Here is an 18,301-nt window from a genome sequence, read left to right on the forward strand (position 1 = left end):
GAGAAAAAGTCAACAGCGTCGTCTATTAAAAAATGGAGGGAGTATTTGCTACGGTCAAGATTTTTGTTAGCGTATATATGCCACATGATGTTTGACCATTACAAGCATTTAGTTCGTTGGGTCACAAAATGGTCAAATGCAAGCTCTAGCAGTACGACACTGTCTGTACCCTGCTCACCTGCTGGCTGCTGCAGTGCTGCTGCTTCTTCATGGAATGTTGGAGCTAGTTTAGTGGTAGTGAGCACCGAGGGGTACAAAATTACTCTCTTGCTTCTTATTACAACGGAGACATAATCACAAAAAATGTCTGTATACATATATTCTTGCAATCTTGCGAGCATCGCTCTATACACGCACGACGACCCAAAAGAAAGTGAAAAAGAAAAAACAAACAAAAACAAAACTGATGTACCGTGCGTGTTGTCAGCCAGCTATGAACACTAAGCTCTGCCTGACGGCCGGAACCGAGCAAATGAGCGAACCGAAGATCCCCGTCAGGCCGTAAGCGATGGCGCAGAAGGGCAGCGCTTCAGGCTCCTTGGCCGACAGCGCTGCTGTTCCCAGTCCATGAGCACTGCAACGTAAATGCAAACATTATTCATAGAGCATACTGCTGTATGTATGTATATATATGCAGCTTAACTTACTAAAAAAAGCAGCCAGCAGGTAGGTAAAAGTAAAGAAATTTGCTATCTCGTGGTATACCAAATCATTTTCATCATTGGATCTAAATTGTTTCCGACCATTGGATCTAGTTGTGTAGGATGGAAATTGTTAGATCTAACAATCGGAAACGATTTGATACTGTGAACCCGTAAAATATCGGTATCTCGAAATACTTTTTGTTGGACCGGAACAAATCTCAAAAGTAAAACTCAAAGGTATATATGTACCTGGAAGCCGTCCCTATTCCTCGCGCGATGGGGTCGTTGAGGCCAAGCTTGTCCATGGCTGCTTGCACAAAATTTGCGCCGATCAGCCCGGTGAGGACGACGACCGCAGCGGTTAGCGAAGAATTTACACCTGCATGCCCGGGACACACAAACTAAGTCATCCATACCATATATAATAAGCTAGCTGAGTACTCCATATTATATATCTAGCTGATCGACCAGCAAGAACAGAAATTGATTTCCAGCAATATAAGTATGTACTAGGTCCGTACCTTCAAAGAAAGACACGATGCTCAGAGCCAACGCCACGGTTATGCACCTCGGTAATATTGATATGGTCAGTGAAGGCTCTAGCCCTATCACCCGTCCTAGGATGGCAGTTGAGTATAACGAGAATGTTGATGCGATGGCAATTGATGTGAAAATTTCCGCTGCATGCCTCTTCACAAGCTGAGTTTTACCCACCGCAAAACATTATTAGTTGATTAGCCAACACACACCAGCAACAACAAACACAGAGCCTCAGGATATATATGAATCATCTCACACCATAACCATGCATGCTAACTGAGAATAATTCTGCAGAAACAGCAGCAAGCACTACCTTTCTCTGCTTGAACATTGAGAATGCAAACGATATGATGACTGAACCAAGAAATCCCATCAGGACGTCACCAGCTCCAGGATTAGATGGCGCCTTTGTGAGGTAATCACCTGGCAATTAAAACCAACTTATTTCAGAATTCACAACTTGATTAGAGCACTATTGATCAGGGTTTAGTTTACAACCTAGCACTGCATCAACTCCAGACCGGGAGAGATACCCATATGCTATTGCTGCCAAATCTGCAGAGAGTGCACAACAAATGATTGGGTGAAGCACTTTCTTGACACCAGATGGTAACCTGCCAAGTAATCAATAAGACCCATGTATGTTGTTAGAGAAATGGAGTAAACAAGGCAGCTGGTGGCTTCGTCAGATCTTACAGATTAAGTGTATACAAAAAGCATATGTATTTACCCAGAACCAACCATGTATCCCAGTACAGTTGAAGCGAGGAGGAAAGGAAGACATGTTCTTGCCGTGGTGCCAAGCGCTGTGGGGTTAACATAAGCAACAGCAAACGATGCGACAAAGACAGCACCCCAGGCCCAGAATTCCAGCGTCGCGAACGGAGACGGCTTGCTCATCGGCTCAGCTGGTATAAGCTGTGTCTGGACAATCTTCCTCACGGTGAGTGCTGTGTATCCGGCCACCATGAGTGAAGCAAACCAGCCACCAACTGGGAAATGAAAACCAGATAACATCACACCATCGGTTTTTTCAGATCGAATGCAAATTAATCTGAAACCAAGGGCATGTTTAGATCCCACCCTAAAATTTTACACCCTGTCACATCGAACGTTTTAACACTTGCACGAAGTATTAAATATAGGCTAAAAAAAAACTAATTGCACAGATTGCCACTAATTTACGAGACGAATCTTCTAAGTCTAATTGCTCCATGATTTGACAATGTGGTTTTACAGTAAACATTTGCTAATGACGGATTAATTAGACTTAATAAATTAGTCTCGCAGTTTACTGCCGGATTTTGTAATTAGTTTTTTTTATTAGTGTCCGAACACCCTATTACGACACCCTATATAATATCCGATGTGACACGGTAAAACTTTACACGCCTGAATCTAAACACCCTCTAAGTAAAATTGTTGTGATTTATGAATGGGGCCAATCCACAATGCAAGTTGGTGTGGTAATATTTACTGCAAGTTAATTGATCAGCATATCAAATACGAAGTAGTAGAATGTAAAATCCGGAGGAAGCAGAGGCGGAGCAGATAAGCACGATGATCAGGAGGAAGAAAGAAATAGCAGAATGCATGCAACGATAGGAGCGTAGTGATGTGCATACAAATGATGAGGAAGATCTTGAGGCCGGAAGCAGCCGGGACGTCCCTGACGGCGAGCGGCAGGACGACGAGGGAAGGGACGTAGAAGAGGGGCAGCCACCTCTGGATGAAGAGGGTGGCCGGCTCGAAGAAGTCCATGAACCCCTTGGCGAGCGCGGGCGCGAAGGCGTCGAGGACGACGAGGACGGAGAAGACGCAGAACATGCCGAAGAGGGCGCTGGGGAACTTGATGGACGCCGCCGCGAACGCCTGCTTCAGGAACTTGTCGGAGGCCAGCACGATCCCCAGCGACACCAGCAGGTGCGCGATCCCGACGAGCTATAAAATCCATACATAGCTCACGCATGTCAGTTCGATCGGCAGGTCATGCGAAATCGCGACGAGGCTGCGTGCATTTTGACTGATTGACGACTCACGCTGGGTAGGCCCGAGGGAGAGGTGGCGCCCGCGCCTCCTCCTCCTCCTCCTCCGGCGGCGGCGGCGGCGGCGTGGATCGGGGCGATGAGGCGGTGGCGAGGATTGGCGGGAGCCATGGAGATTGCCGCCGCTTGGCGGGAGGAGGAGGAGGAGGAGGAGGGGTTGCGTCGGCATCGGCGGGGAGGAAGCGTGCGGAGGCGGGGCGGCGACGTGGCGGTGGCGGAGGGCGAAAGGCGGCAGCGATGGCTGCTGCGTAGCGAGGCAATCATGCAGGGGGAGGATGATGATGAGGTCGCTGCCATCTCTTCTCTTCTCTTCTCTTCTTCTCCTTCTCCTTTGGCCAGCGAGAGAGCAGTGGCAGTGACAGTGGATGAGAAGGGAGCTGGGAGCAGTGGCAGAGGCCAGGTGGAAGAGAGGAGGGCGGCAGAGGGATGCAAGTGTGGCCAGAAAATTGGGATGATTTGGGGATTGGGATTGTTGGGCTACCACGCGCCAGCATATCGTCGTTGCGTTTAGGCGTGGGTATTCGATTCGGTTTACACTAGTATGGTCTATGTTTGGTAAAACTTTAACATTGAAGAAAAGTAAACTGAAATTACGAAGGGAAAAAATCTATCTATCTATCTATTAAATTATTAAAACAGCCTTAAAATTAAAGGAGGCACCGTATTTATTGTACAAGCTAAAAATTCTCACATTAATCGAAGAAAAAGAAAAATATCTAAACCATTGGATCATAATAGATCTAGATTTTAGCGGTAAGATTTAATCAGAGTTATCGCAGAGTATATACACAACAATAAAAACCGGACAAAAGGTAATATCAAGTCAGAACCGGTTTAGAAGTTCAAAAGTCGAAAAGGTTTATTACACATATTCCAATAGCTCTTATGGAATTGGAAGCTTTTTACAGACTACTACTCCTGTCACATGACATAAAAATACTACTACGAAACGCTATAACACACGGATTCACATGCAATAGCTTTTCTAGAGATTCCTATGGCCAAAACTTTTACAGATTACTACTACTATTCACCGAACCGGCTGATTCCTACGCTGATCGGATTTGCATCCAATAAATACCAAGCAATCCCACCGCCAACACTACGAGAGGTGTGTGGCTTTTTGACATTTTATTAGGTCATAATATATGAAGTTGACGTAATTTCAAACGTCAAAAAGCCACCGTCATAAATTTAGTATGTGACGTTTGTACATCTATTGTCACAAGCATATGACATTGCTTTATTGTCACAAAATCCTGGGGCTTGCCACGTGGCAGCTGACTTGGCAGTTGACATGGTTGAAAAAAAAGTCATAAAATAAGATTCGGCCTGCTAAAGCCCATGTAGCTCACGGGCCACAAATATTTTTTTTCTGGGGTTGTTTCTAGCTGGCCCAACATATTATTTGCTTCTTTTTAATGAGTGCAGCCTGTACAAATTTTCAGCCCACACCAATTCGGCCCATCTGATTTTTCTAGCCCGCACAATTCAGCCCATATGATTTTTCCAACCCCTACAATTTAGCCCATATATTTTTCCAGCCCATATAATTTTTTCAGCCCACACAACTCAACTGATTTTTTCAGCCCATACAATTCAGCCCAGATACAATATTTCAGCACATACAAAATCAGATTCAAATGAATTAACATTCCACAAATGATTGCAATGTCAAATGCATTTCACATTCCACAAGTCTTAAAATTCAATATCAGTACATCCATCCACTGGCAGTGAATCGATTGGCCAATATCTGATTGAACATAGAGAGATTTTAATGAACAATTCCGCAGAATATGAAGAATGAGAAGAATTGAAAATACAACTAACTCGTTTGTTTTGAAACAAACCATTCCCTCAAGCTAGCTAGCAACATTGAAAAACTAACACAACTTGCACTGTACTTATGAAGTGCATGCATCGTATCGATCACCAGATTATGCTAAAGAGATCCATCAAGCAAGGATGCATTTAGAAAACATTCAGATTAAAATCAGTTATGATCTGTAGTTCAACTGCTAAAACTTTTATTGAGGTCAACAGGTTACAGGTAGCGAATAACTCAGAACCAATCCAATGGGCCAATCCGTGATAAAAGAAAAGGTGGCAACAGTAGATCTTTATATTAGATGAGGTCTTATACTTGTGTGATACTGGAATATCAATTCAAGCTATTTTCTGCTAGCTATGTCATAATAAGGTGTGAGATTTGGGTACCTGCTACACTTTTTTTTAATAGTAGCCCAAAATCTTTATATCATCAGCAGATTGATCCTTGTACACATAAGGACCACTTAGGTACCACGAACCTGCAGCACAATGATAATATTCTTCAACACATCATTGATTTGCTTGATCAGGGATGGAAGAAAAATTCAAGGGGGACAACATAAGAGCAATCAGACAACAATATCAAGAAAAACAGTAGTTACCTTTTTGTATTTGTGAAATTTAAAGAACTACTACTATGCCGGACCATGCCAATCAAGGTTGAAAATAACAAGCCAATATGAAGGCAAAATTAATTAGATTCATGGAATGCAATTCGGTTGCACGCTCCTAGCACGGAGGTCGGGAACACAACACACCTTGTGCTTCAATAAAATGTCTCTAAAGAAAGATGCATCATTTCTTTTAATATATCTGTCTTTGGATCCACTCAAACCAAATTTTAAGAGATTGGTCCTTGGGCAGGTTCATTGTGAGGCAATCTAAGCCTTGGTAATGAAAAGATAAACACTCAAATTCCTGGACCAGAGAAATGGATCAATTTTCATAGTCAGAATTAGAATTGTTCCATGCCAAGTTGAGTTCATCTAATAGGTACTACTCAAATATAGGTCTTTGCCCTTGCTTGACCAGTGAACCGTTATCTTATAAAATAGTAAAAACTAAAAGTAAAGAAATAATCTTGCACGTATGGATATTACCTTCATGTTGTGCTTACGGAGTATATGAAATTAGAAACATCAACTAGAGACCAATCAATGCTAAATAAAAGAACAAAATCTCCTCGACCAACATCCTGGATAGATATGGAGACATGTTGATCATCTATATTAAGGAGTTCATGTGGTCCTGCTCCTCTGCCTCTGTCTGAAGTTTGGGTAGCCTGAAACAATGGAATTGTTAAAACTAAACACAAGACAGTCTAATTAGTTGACCAACAGTTGTCGTACTGATTAGTTCGCCAATTCCCCTTGACCTTTGTCAAATGCACCTTCATATGCACAACAATTTACTCACATAGAAATTCCATTGAATATCTTGCAAATGAATGAAATTGTGAATCTAACACTACAGCTAATGATTTCTAGAGGAAAAGCATAATCACTGAATAAACGAACCCTTTTTTTTCTTGAGAGCAAGCATAATGTACCTTGTTTGTGTGGATATGTTGTTTAACCAAAAGGAGCTCCAAGACACCATTGTCTAGAGCCTCCATATTATCTAGAGCACTATAAACAAAATATGCTAGCTGTGTACTGTTTAGCAGTCCCAAGTCACATAAACCAAGCTACTAGGAATAAATCATAATTGAGCTTAATCATTGATTTTCTACTTTTGTGGAGTATGGAACAAAACTACAAATAAATAACAAAACCATTCCTTCATATGTCTATATGTACATATCACGAAACATAATGTATATACATGAATATTCACCAAATGAAGTCATATCCACGCTGTTTTGTGTAGTGAGCTTAATCAAGTAGCTCTTGGGGATTAGCACCGGATCAATAGGGCATGTTGAACTGTTAGTCGATGCAGTAGTTAGATGCACACAAACCACCACATGACCACTCACGGGTGAAACATAATAAAGAACCTTAGGATTATACCTGACCGTTTAGGTTCCTATTCTACTTGACCTGGCGAAGAAATATTTCAGCTCCTGCACTTTTCTATTGCAGCATGTACGGAGATAAATCAAATTGATAGCTGCATATAATTTATTATAGAATTTGTCATGTTAATTCAGAGTGCAAGGGAAACAATACCTTAGAGGTAAGCACTGTCACCGTCTGAAGTAGCTAGAAGGCTCTCAGAATACATGATCGTGTTGTAGTGTCTAGAGATTATTTCGGGTAAACACTCTACATAATCTTTCTACAAGCCTTTGCATTAGCATTGGACATGTATCTTTTTCTAATTACTCTGATTTCTAATCCTTTAACCAAAGTCTCCCATGTGTATAGCATAGTTCAGTTAATCAGTTGGTGCAAATAACATGGAGCCATCACAATTTCGTCATCAGTTGGTTGCAAACTGTAATGCCTGAAAAAAGATTGACCAAGAACATTAACAACAATATTTAGCTTCTGACAAAGTTTTCTCTCCACACAGCAAGTGTAACAACAGCAGGAAAAAAGTAATTTTCTTAATAAAACTCGCAGGAATATCAAGCGACGGAGGGTGCGCAGGTGTTGGCGGACAGGACGACACAACCGGCGTTGGGGCAGTGGAGGAGGATCTGACGACGACGGCTGCATGGCAGCGACGGTGGCCGTCGCGAGATTGATGGCAGCGCGGAGAGAGGATATCGGCGAGGCGAAGGACGACGCGGTGGGTGATGGGGAGGCGGACGCGGCGGCGGCAGCGGTGGCAGGTCAGGGAGGCACAGCAACGCGGGGGCGGTGGGAAGGAGGAGGACGCGGCGGCGGTGGACAGGACGGCGCGACATGTGTTAGGGATCGAGAGCTGGACCACCGTTGCCGAGTTCACCCCGTCGGCGGATCTGACGACGACTGTTGAGCCGGCGAAGTGGACTCGGGGATGGTGACCGCCGCGGGATTGATGGTGGCGCTGAGAGAGGAGATCGGCGAGGCAATGGCGGGCAATGGCGGGTGATGGGGAGGAGGAGGACGCGACGGCGGTGGGTGAGGAGGAGGACAACGCGGAGGCGGTGTGGAGGAGGCAATGCAGCAGCGGTGAGTGTGAAGGAGGACGACGCGGAGGCGATGGGGAGGAGGCGATGCAGTGGCAGTGGGTGGGGAGGAGGAGGACACGGCGACGGTGGCAGGTCAGGGAGATTCGGCGGCGCGGGGGTGTGGCAGGAAGGGGTTCGAGAGCGGTAGTAGCAAGTACCGCGGGCGAAGTCTTCGTGCGGTGATGGGAGCGAAAATCACGGTGGAGATAGGATGGAGTTGCGGAAATACTTCCCATCTAGCGTCCGATCACGGCGAAACTTCGGACGCCTCATCATTTCCTCCCCCATTTGAATCACCTTTTTAATATTACATGCTAATACCTCCTCATCTCTTTATCATGTCAGGAACTCAGGATGCAACTTTTGTGCAAGTATATATGCATACGTAAGTTGAATGTAATCTTTAAAATCATTTTTCTCTAAAACTACTCATTCAGTCTAAGATCCGTTTATTTCAGTGTATTCGTTTCAATTAAATCTTTACAATAAGATCCCGCCTTGGTCGTCCGGGGGAGGGGGAGAAAATCAGGCGCTCCCCCCGCCCCCACCACGTGCGCACATGCTCCCCCTGGGACCCACCACATCTCCCCGGTCACACTGTCACGTGTCCCCACCACATACTCCATTACAACAAATCACCCACATATTTTGGAAACCCTATATTAAGGGAATTCGTTTCATTTTTTGTTCAAAAAAATGTTTCACTATGTATAGATCTAATGTTGAAGTGAATTGAAACATTCTTTTGCAACAAATTACCCACATATTTTAGAAACCCTCTATTAAGAGAATTCGTTTTATTTTTTTGTTCTACCAAAAAATGTTTCACCTAGTGTACTTATAGTGTTTCACTATGTATATATCAAATGTTGCAGTGAACTGGAACATTCTTTCGTTATTTGCTGAAACATTGTTTTTATATAAGGTGAAACAAAGCCTGATTTAAACGATTGAAACATTTTTCGATCTATTCAGTGAAACAATTCCAATATACCTGGTGGAACATCGTGCAACATTTAAAAATAATTCAATAATTAGCTAAAAAAATTTCGTCAGAATATATTCATGTGTGGTCTTGTTTTGAAGATTTAATTGCAACGAATTTAATAGTGTAATCGGATCATGATTTGGATACATAATTTAAGAGAAAAAATAGATTAAAGTGTTTTTGCACATATCAGTGCATGTGTTAGAAATATAACATAACAAGCTTCAGAAATATAACATAACAAGCGTCCGTTTTTCTGTTATCCATCGAACGTATGAAGTGTAGTGGTCTCCATGGAGTTGCTGTGCGAGGGTGAATCGCAGTGGACGGTAGGGATGAGAGCGATGCGGATGAGGATGCAGATGATGGTAGGACCAACATGTTGATTTATCCTGTAGGATTGCAAGGAGATAACTCCCCCTTTTTATATTAGTATAGATATAGATATCTACCTCTATATATCAATGGTAGAAAAAGAAAGCAAATAATTTGCTTAAAGGACAAGAAGATTAATTGAAATTTGAAATAAAATAAAAAATGAATTCCAAAATAGAAAAACAATTATAAAAGTTCAAGTAGGAATACAACAAGATATCGGAATAAAAAATATGGGTTTTTTTAAAAAATAGTACATCTAGAACATAAAGATGACACATGACAATAAATAGGGGAGAAGCAACAAACCTATAAAGGACCAGAGTGGTGGCGGTTGATTGAACATCTAAAAGCTATAAACAAAACCCCAAATAGAATCCGACGATTAAGACCCAAATAGAATCCGACGATTAAGAAAAGAGACGATGGGTAAACCATTAAGTAGCACTGTCATGACAGTTGGCCGGACATTTAGAAAGCAAAAGAAAAAAAACCAATGATAATTATGTTCGATTTTAAAATTTCAATGACAATAAAGAGGGGAGGCAACGAGTAGGTTGTAGAGTAGTATAGTGGTGGAGCTGCCGACGGTTGGCGGGACTTCTAGGAAGTAAAAAATGAACCCAACAATAATTATATTCGATTTTGAAAATCCCAATGATAAAGAGGGGAGGCAGCGGGCAGGCCGTAAACGAGTACAATAGCGACATTTGACGGACTTCTAAAAGTTATAAAAAGAAACCCAATGAGACAATTAACTCTAAAAACCTAATTTTGAAATATTCCAACAAGAATAAATAGAAGTTGCGGTAGATCAAGCAAGCAAATTAATAAAGGGATGGCAAAGAAATAAGTAGTGGACTGGTGTGACTTTTCAAAGCTACAAAAATAAAAAGTTCTGTAAAAAATATATAATTTTATATTGGTGCTAGCCGCGCAATTGCGCGGGCCACCCAGCTAGTTACTTTAACAAAAACTACGAAGGGGGAAAAAATATAAAACCCAAGCCGAAAACCCCCAACTACAGTAAAGTTTTTAGTTTAAACCGAAGCACCGGTGAATCACCTTCTCCATGCCTGGGCAGTGGGCAACGAGAAGACCACATCCATGGTCGCGTCGTCCGCGAGCCATCGACTTCTCGCCTTCAACTCTCAAGGGAGCGCAGCGGCCACTGGCTTCCCGCGCCACCACGGTCAGATGCCGAACCACTCCGCCATCCACTGCATCTTTCAAGTTTCACCGCTCCTCCGCCGCCAGGCGCCAATCGGCCTCCGTTCACCAGCGCCAGCGCGGCCCGGTGGGCCCCAGTCCATCGCCCTCCGTTCGTGTGAGTCCGCGTCTCCGCTAGGATGGCACGTGGCTGTGTGCATCGTCGCCTTGTCGGCTGGCAAAGTGGCGATTCGATAGCTGGGTCCTGGGTGGGTGTGGTCGTGGGATAGAATAAGTCTACTTTGCCTCTCTCGTCTCTTACCCTCGATCGAATCATCTCTCTAACCATAAAACCGGGTATAACACCTTCCACATCAATCAAAACCGGTGCAAATCGACTCCTTCGACGGTGGGGGTGTGGGGATAGGCTTGCGTCTGAGTGCTGACTGGAGGAGGAGCATCAACGAGCTTGATATCCAACAATGAGGACAGTTGTTCCTGCATCTATCGGCGGCCAGAAATGATGGGATGCGGCAGAGGAGGCAAGGAGGTGGCGAAGAAGAGGCGCAAGAAGCGAATGATGGGGTACCAGACTTGACTAGGAAGACGAAGGCTGACGAGAGGGCACCTGACTTGACAACGATGGTATGGCTTTGCTTGGATGTCACCCATTTATAGAGAGATGGTAGATAAAAGGTGTGGACACCCTGAGTATTATACCATCCAGTGTCCAACGCGACCACCACATACTATTGGAGAAGTGGGATCCATACACGCATAAAAAGCCACTCGTCCTCAATGTGTCCATGATCGCGGTTGACAACCTTCTGTTATAATAAACGAAATGTCGAGTAGTGAGTGCAAGACATAACCGTAAGATAGCTTGCCAGTCCACCACGTCATATGCCCGTCAACCACTCGAAGGTGGCGACCAAAAGCATACCCCAGTGACTCGATCCAAAGCGCTATCCCCAATTATCTCAAGCGATCAAAACCCGTTACTCGTGCTTAGCTAGTCCCCAGGAATGCGACTAGCCTCACACTTTCATCGCAAGCAATTAATAAACATAGCAAGTACCATAATAGGGTTAAAGTGCGGCGAGGTACATGACACATAATAGGGTCCAAGGTCTCAACATACAACACATAAATATAGCAGCGGAAGTCTCAAATAGAGTTCATAAGCAAAAGATAAAACCGGTGGTGCCACAACCCCACTAGGGCAAACCAACCGGGCAAGAGCCAAGCTGCAAGAGATCACTCATTGCCCTCGCCGCCCTCGGCAGAGCAATGACCACACAAGAAGCATAACTCATAACCGGAATCCTCTCCTGAAATTGCAGACACCGGTTAAGTACAAGATTGTACTCGCAAGTCTTACCCAAAATTATATATACATAAGGGAGAGAGAAGTATGCAAGCTTTCTAGCCTACAGTGGGTCTCTAGGTTCAACATTTGCATAAAGCTAATTTTATTGAGCAATTAATGAGTAAAATAAGCAAGGACAAGTAAATCTAGCATCATTTTAATTTATGGACAACAAGTATATAATTCTGAAATGTATAAGCAAATGAGCCCAAATGGCGCTCTCATCATCATCCGTGGACTACCAAAGTCCATACCAACATGGCACAACATGCCAACACCACCATCAAGTATAATCACATCCATAATAATCCACATTTGATGCTAACATAACTAACTAACACATCAAGCATTGTCCATAACCGAGGACGCGGCTATTCGAATAGATTATACTCTGATCAGAGGTGTACAATTGGACCCACACGAAATGAACAAAGATCAAATGCTACACACCCCGTCAAGTGCGGTACACAAGTGATTCAAGCTCATTAAATGCCCTTTCTTAGCCCCACCCCAACCACCTATACCACGCTGGGGTTCCCGACGACTCAGTCACGTGCGTGCGTGATGTGACCAAGGCAGGCGCGCCACGCGGGAGGCACCCCCGGCCAAACCTAGGCACCCGAGGCCCTCCAAAGGCTACCTGCCTCACGACTCTCCAATGTGGTATAAATGATCACAGTAGAACTAGTAAGAACAAGCCGGTCCCAAATAAGACATGTGGTAAGTACGAAGGGTGCTTGAATAGATGTCAAAATGTTCGGTCCTTAACGACCTAGACGGGGCTACATGCATCAGGGGAAACCAACCTCCCATCATCGCCCTATCACCCGTCCAAGTCCAACATATTTCATCAACCATTATTTAGTGTAAGTGCTCAAGTTTTATGCCCAATAATGCAAGTTGTTTATATACCACAATTAATAGCACTGTCCATCCCTATAGTTCTATTAGCACTAAGCATGGCTAAGCATTAATGAATAAGAAATCCCAAGTAATCCCAACCAGTGGTAATAGGATATAAGGACAGCAATAACACAAGAACTAAATGCATAAATAGGTTCTACCCATACACCATAAACCGACAATATTAATATCTAGGCAATGCATGCATATATATACGTATAGATTGCAACCAAATCATTTTTAGAGAAAGTATAGGTTCTATATGCTTAGGTGCTTGCCTTGCTGCTGAGGGTAGTCACTATCCTCCTCGGGATATGGCTCGTTACTCTCCGGAATCTCCGAATCTATCGAAAAGAAGCAATATGCGAATAAGAGCCAAATAAACATGCACATGCAAAATGATCAATAAATTATGAAATAAATACAGTGGGTAGATCATATTTTAACTTGAATTTAGGTGAAAGAATCACCAGATTATCACTTATGGTTTGGGAGATATGAAAATGACAAGCTCTCAGGTGCTGAAAATGGCAGTTCTGTAAATATTAACGTTTCCTTTAGTACATTACAAGTAAAATGCATTTCAAACCAAGATTTTATAATAATGATTATTTTTAAGTAAAGTACATCACTCACAGCTCCTATGAAAAATTATTTCACAGCTATATGTGTTGTCATTATTTATTTATGGATCTTACAAGTTAGAAACATAGGAATGCTAAATAAACTCCTAAACATGATTTAAGAGGTAGTTTTTCCAAAAACAACACCACAACAGCAAAGAGTACTAAAATATAAGCTCAACAAAATTGGTTTCATAATTTTAGCTTTTACCAATAATTTCTTACGAATTTCATAAGAGCTAGACCACACAAGGGATACATATAGCTATTTATATTTTTACTGGGAAAACCAGTACAAAAGTTGGTCATTTTTATTTTACAACATTGAAGATCACGTTTTTCTTAATCCACAGAAATTTGGTTCACTGAATTCAGAGTTCATATGAACTAGTTATGAATTTTTAAAGCGCAAACCTCTTTCAGCTCAAAAGCTATCTCAGAAATCGATTTCTATTTTCGCTCCCCCTTTTCTCCAAATTCCACCAGACTTCGCTCACATGGTAGCAACCTGGACGTAGGGTCGTGCGAGGCTAAGGCCTCGGGCTGATGGCAAGAGACGGAGCAAGGCCTCGGCCTGATGGTAAGAGATGCTGCCTAGGGCTGCTTCAACCGAAATCAAAAGAGATTAACACCGGATGAGCTGCAGCCACCTCCTAGCTGTAATAATGGAGATGGATGACCTGTTGAATGTTGCTGTAGATGTTCAACATGAAGGGAAATAAAAAAAAAAGGCACCATGGATGGCAAGGAAGCTCACCAAATGGAGGGAAACAAAGTCATGTTGCTGCTGCAACCATGCAGGCTGAAACCACCACTCTCTTCTCCTATTTCGATCTCTCTCAACTCTCCATGCATGTGCAAGATGTTGGGATGGATGGAAAGCTTGGATGATGGGGATTGTTGTGATCTAACATGCAGGAATTGATCTTGGGCTATTGGATGGGATTTAGGGAGGAGAAGTGAGATGAGAGCTCAGCTTGAGGAAAAAAAGAAAGAACAAGCAGTGAAGATGAAAGGGGAGGAAGAAGAAGGGGTTTTCTCTGCCCCCCCCTTAAGTCCTGAGGTGGGAGCATGCCCATGGGTGTGTTGTGGGCTAAAGAGGCACCCAAGGTCAGTGACAAGTGGGCCCATGTCATGGCTGTTAATGAGGGTGAGAGAGGTAGGTGAGTACATATTCGTTTTTGCAATTTCCAGGATTTATTTTCTTTCCCTCTCTTGGTAAATTCAATTTGACTAGGTAAAACTAGTTCAAAAATTAAGGGATTTGGTGTGGTGATAGGTGTTGGTTTCTAGGTTCCATTTTTCAAAGTTTCACTCAAAAATTCAAAATATTTTAATTCTGGTGAAAAGATGAAATTGGTTAGGCTGAAAGTTGGTTTGAATTCTTAGGAGGCCTAAACAGAGAGTAAAAATTCCACAAAATTTATATTTGTTGGTGATAAATAAACTAGTATTTGAATAAATTATTACACATGTACACTTCTGTTCAAGTTATTGTTCAAATAGAAGTGGTTTCAATTTTACCGATTAGAGTTAATTTTGTTATCGCCAATGATCAAATTGCAATATAGTAAATATGAAATCTAAACGACAACAAATGCACTTCTAAATACATGGTTATGAATGTAGGGCTGTTACAAAAGGAATAGAGGAGAGAGGTGGAGGAATGGGGGACAAATATGGCAGCTATTTTAAAAAAGTTGAAGTACTGACTATGATGTCACGTAGATACAAGTGGGCCAAGTCAATGCGTCACGTTAGACGAGACTGTTGTGCTAACTACTAAACGAGGTAAACTGACCGTTTTGATAGTTGAGTGATGACGCTCTCTCTCGTGGCCCGATCTTCTGGTGAGGGGATAACTCTCGCTTTGATCGAGTGTGACGTTTGCGACGTGGCTACCAACAGAACAAGTCTAGGACGCCGTGCAATCGCTACACCACAAATGATGTCATACCAACCGTGACGCGCGGTTGATGATCCCTGCAATGCAAACGAGAGAACACTGCAAGAACAAGATAAGATGCAATCTAAATATTGTGAATAGGTGATTAAGCACAAAGAAATAGTTGCGATTGAAGTGGTAGATCTAATCGACCAGGCAAATCAACACACCAACTATTGTGGGCTCTGAATCAATAGTCGCCGACTAATCGAACGAGGACTAGAGACAAGGTGAATGGCACTTGGCAAAATTCAACTAAACAAAACCCAATTATTTTTTTAGGATGTACAAAGCTATTTGTAGAGGAAAATAAAGCTAGGGTTAAGTGCTAATTCGTGGAGGTGGAGGGAGACACTTCCGAGATGGGCCTAGTCTATTACAAGGCCCAAGGCCCAAGTTCAGTTTCAGCAACAACACTGTCTTGTTTTGGCGATTCCCGTTGACTCGAGATGAATTTGGACGTGAGACCGGATGCGTTTGAAAGGTAGCGAGATAAGCTTTCCATGAAGTCCAAGATCATCCAAATTGGAGTTGGCATGAAGGTGCTAGGTCCGTTTGAAATCAGTGCTGTCTCCGGAGGCCGAATTGGATTCCAAAACTCATTGGACTTTAATATCTTGTAGATCCTCCATTCATCCAACGTATTCTTTGGCAATGTTTTATATTTCTCATGCTTGGTTGTATGCATATACTTGATGGTTACATCATTGAGGGAGACTATGTGTCTGGTTTTTTGGTTGAGAGAGGAAAATCTGACTCGGTCCATAGTCGAAGGAGGTAATACCATAATATAGACTTTTTCCTTCTCGATTTGCAAGAGGCCCAAACCGAACTACCAATTGAACATCTCAATTGCCATCAGTTTGGTCTAACCTGACGGCAGAAACAGATTCTTAGAGTAGTCTACAAAGCCAGAACTCAAGAATATTTCATTTGAGGAAGATACCACATACACTTGATGTCGCAACAGAAGTTCACCGAGTGACTTGAAAAAAATCTACAAGATATGATAATTGCAACTACAAGTGTATAAGAATTAGGTAAATGCCGTACAACTTTCCATGGTCATCCCTAGCAATTTGGGGGCCCCGTGCCAAATTCAAAATGAGGCCTTGTGTTAAAAAAATACAAATTATATGAATAGAGCAAGGCTATATGTTTTTCACAAACGTTGATATGTCTCTACTAACATTGTCTTTTTACTTGATCTGCATCGCAGCCACTGGCCCTTCAATCACCTTGCACTTGGCCCTAAATTTCGAGGGCCTATGCGGTCTCTCACCTCGCATTTGCTCAGGAATCCTTCACCTTCCATAAAATGTTCAACAAGGTCAGAGGAAACATTAATTCTGCTCTCATCAAGCACCAGATAGGAAGATACAAGTAATTTCGGCTAAATTTCCCATGCAACTCTTATGCCATACCCAACCCAAGACACTAGACATAGTTTTCATAAACTCCACATCATCAAGAAACTAGTACTAGACACTACTTTTTCAATGCAAACACCACTTTTCCGTACTTAAATTTAATGTTTTTTTATCTCACATTATGTCTTGGATGATGTGTAGAAACTATGCGTCATGCAAGATCTGGTTTTCTTATCTTTCCTCATTTACTCACTTGCTACATCATTTTTCATCCTAGGTGACAACTTATTTAATGCTATTGACACCATCTTACCATCTTAGTCATTAGGTTGAGGATGGCCTTATGCGTTTCATCCATCCTAAAGCTGACCGCAGCATTGCTCTAGCTTTCGAACATGCCCAACGTAGTAAAATCCTTATTACTACCAGTTACTAGTGAAATCATCACAAATAAAGATTTTTATTCTCATAATTTATAATTTTTTTATTTTCATTTACATCCAAGGGCAATGGTCAGATTTCTTTTACCATTTAGCCTCCACACCCCTCCACATGGCGCTTTTCCTTTTTTATTTGCGATTTTCTTTTTCCTTTTTCAATTTTCTCCTATTTTTAGCGTTTTCTTTTCGCGTTTCTTTTTGACTTTTTTCAATCTTCAACACATGTGTTTTCAAATTTTTGAGTTAGAAGTTTTTTAATCTTGATTTGAAAGTTTTTATATCTTAACCTGAAAATTTTTCAATCCGAATTGAAAGTTTCAAATCTCAACTTGAAAGTTTTCAAATTTGGGTCGGAAGTTTTAAAATCTAGGTTGAAAGTTTTTAAATATGGGTTGAAAGTTTCAAATTTGAGTTGAAAGTTTTTCAAATTTGAGATGAAAAGTTGAAAGTTTTCAAAATTTGACTTGAAAAAAATTCAAATTTCGATTGAAAGTTTTCAAAATTTGACTTCAACGTAGATTTCTTTTCAATCTACTAGTAAAAAACCCTGCCAAAAAAGGAAAATATTGCTAATTACCATAATTAGCACTAATGAAACTAATTACAGAGCTAACCGCGCAGGGCGTCGAGGGGGGCGTGGCTGCGCGCTACTTCCGTAGCCAGTGTGCGCGCAAAATAGGAATCCCTGCAATTTTCATGATCGGGTAAAGAGAACCCGATGTACTACATCAACATTACGATCCGTTGCCCCCAAATACTATACAACGTGCATGCATGGTATGTGGTAGTTTTTTCCGTTGCAACGCTGAGACACTTTACTAATATAAATATAATAATCAAATATATAATATAAGCTTGTACAAAACTTTTTGCCTCAATACTTTCTTAAAACAAATAAAAATATATGAGACTTAAGGTTTCATGAAATTTATTTATATATATGGAAAACAATAGCAACTTTATAGAACTCTCTCCAT

The 18,301-nt window shown here is 42.0% G+C and overlaps 1 protein-coding gene and 1 long non-coding RNA gene across 2 annotated transcripts; both read right to left on the minus strand.

Annotated features, from left to right (window-relative positions):
* Positions 1-250: 250 nt before the first annotated feature.
* Positions 251-3,663, minus strand: LOC127764698 (plastidal glycolate/glycerate translocator 1, chloroplastic-like). The gene is made up of 8 exons (XM_052289612.1): positions 3,224-3,663; positions 2,810-3,125; positions 1,915-2,176; positions 1,683-1,798; positions 1,498-1,607; positions 1,166-1,343; positions 894-1,023; positions 251-574 (listed from the first exon to the last, which is right to left on the minus strand). Exons 1-8 carry the CDS (start codon positions 3,524-3,526, stop codon positions 424-426), a joined length of 1,566 nt encoding a protein of 521 aa, XP_052145572.1. The 5' UTR covers positions 3,527-3,663; the 3' UTR covers positions 251-423.
* A 9,560-nt stretch (positions 3,664-13,223) lies between these two features.
* LOC127759277 (uncharacterized) lies at positions 13,224-14,572 on the minus strand. The gene is made up of 3 exons (XR_008014587.1): positions 14,327-14,572; positions 13,984-14,249; positions 13,224-13,290 (listed from the first exon to the last, which is right to left on the minus strand). It is a non-coding gene; the product is annotated as an uncharacterized LOC127759277 (long non-coding RNA).
* Positions 14,573-18,301: the final 3,729 nt, after the last annotated feature.

The sequence above is a fragment of the Oryza glaberrima genome, chromosome 1, assembly GCF_000147395.1.
Source record: "Oryza glaberrima chromosome 1, OglaRS2, whole genome shotgun sequence".
NCBI lineage: Eukaryota > Viridiplantae > Streptophyta > Magnoliopsida > Poales > Poaceae > Oryza > Oryza glaberrima.

What these genes read in the sequence shown, in the direction of transcription:
- LOC127764698 (XM_052289612.1), bottom strand. Translation starts at nt 3,526, where the DNA reads ATGGCAGCGACCTCATCATCATCCTCCCCCTGCATGATTGCCTCGCTA. An exon ending in CAAGATCTTCCTCATCATTT is followed by an intron (nt 2,177 to 2,809) that starts GTATGCACATCA and finishes TTCATTTCCCAG; the next exon opens with TTGGTGGCTGGTTTGCTTCA. An exon ending in GGATACATGGTTGGTTCTGG is followed by an intron (nt 1,799 to 1,914) that starts GTAAATACATAT and finishes ATTACTTGGCAG; the next exon opens with GTTACCATCTGGTGTCAAGA.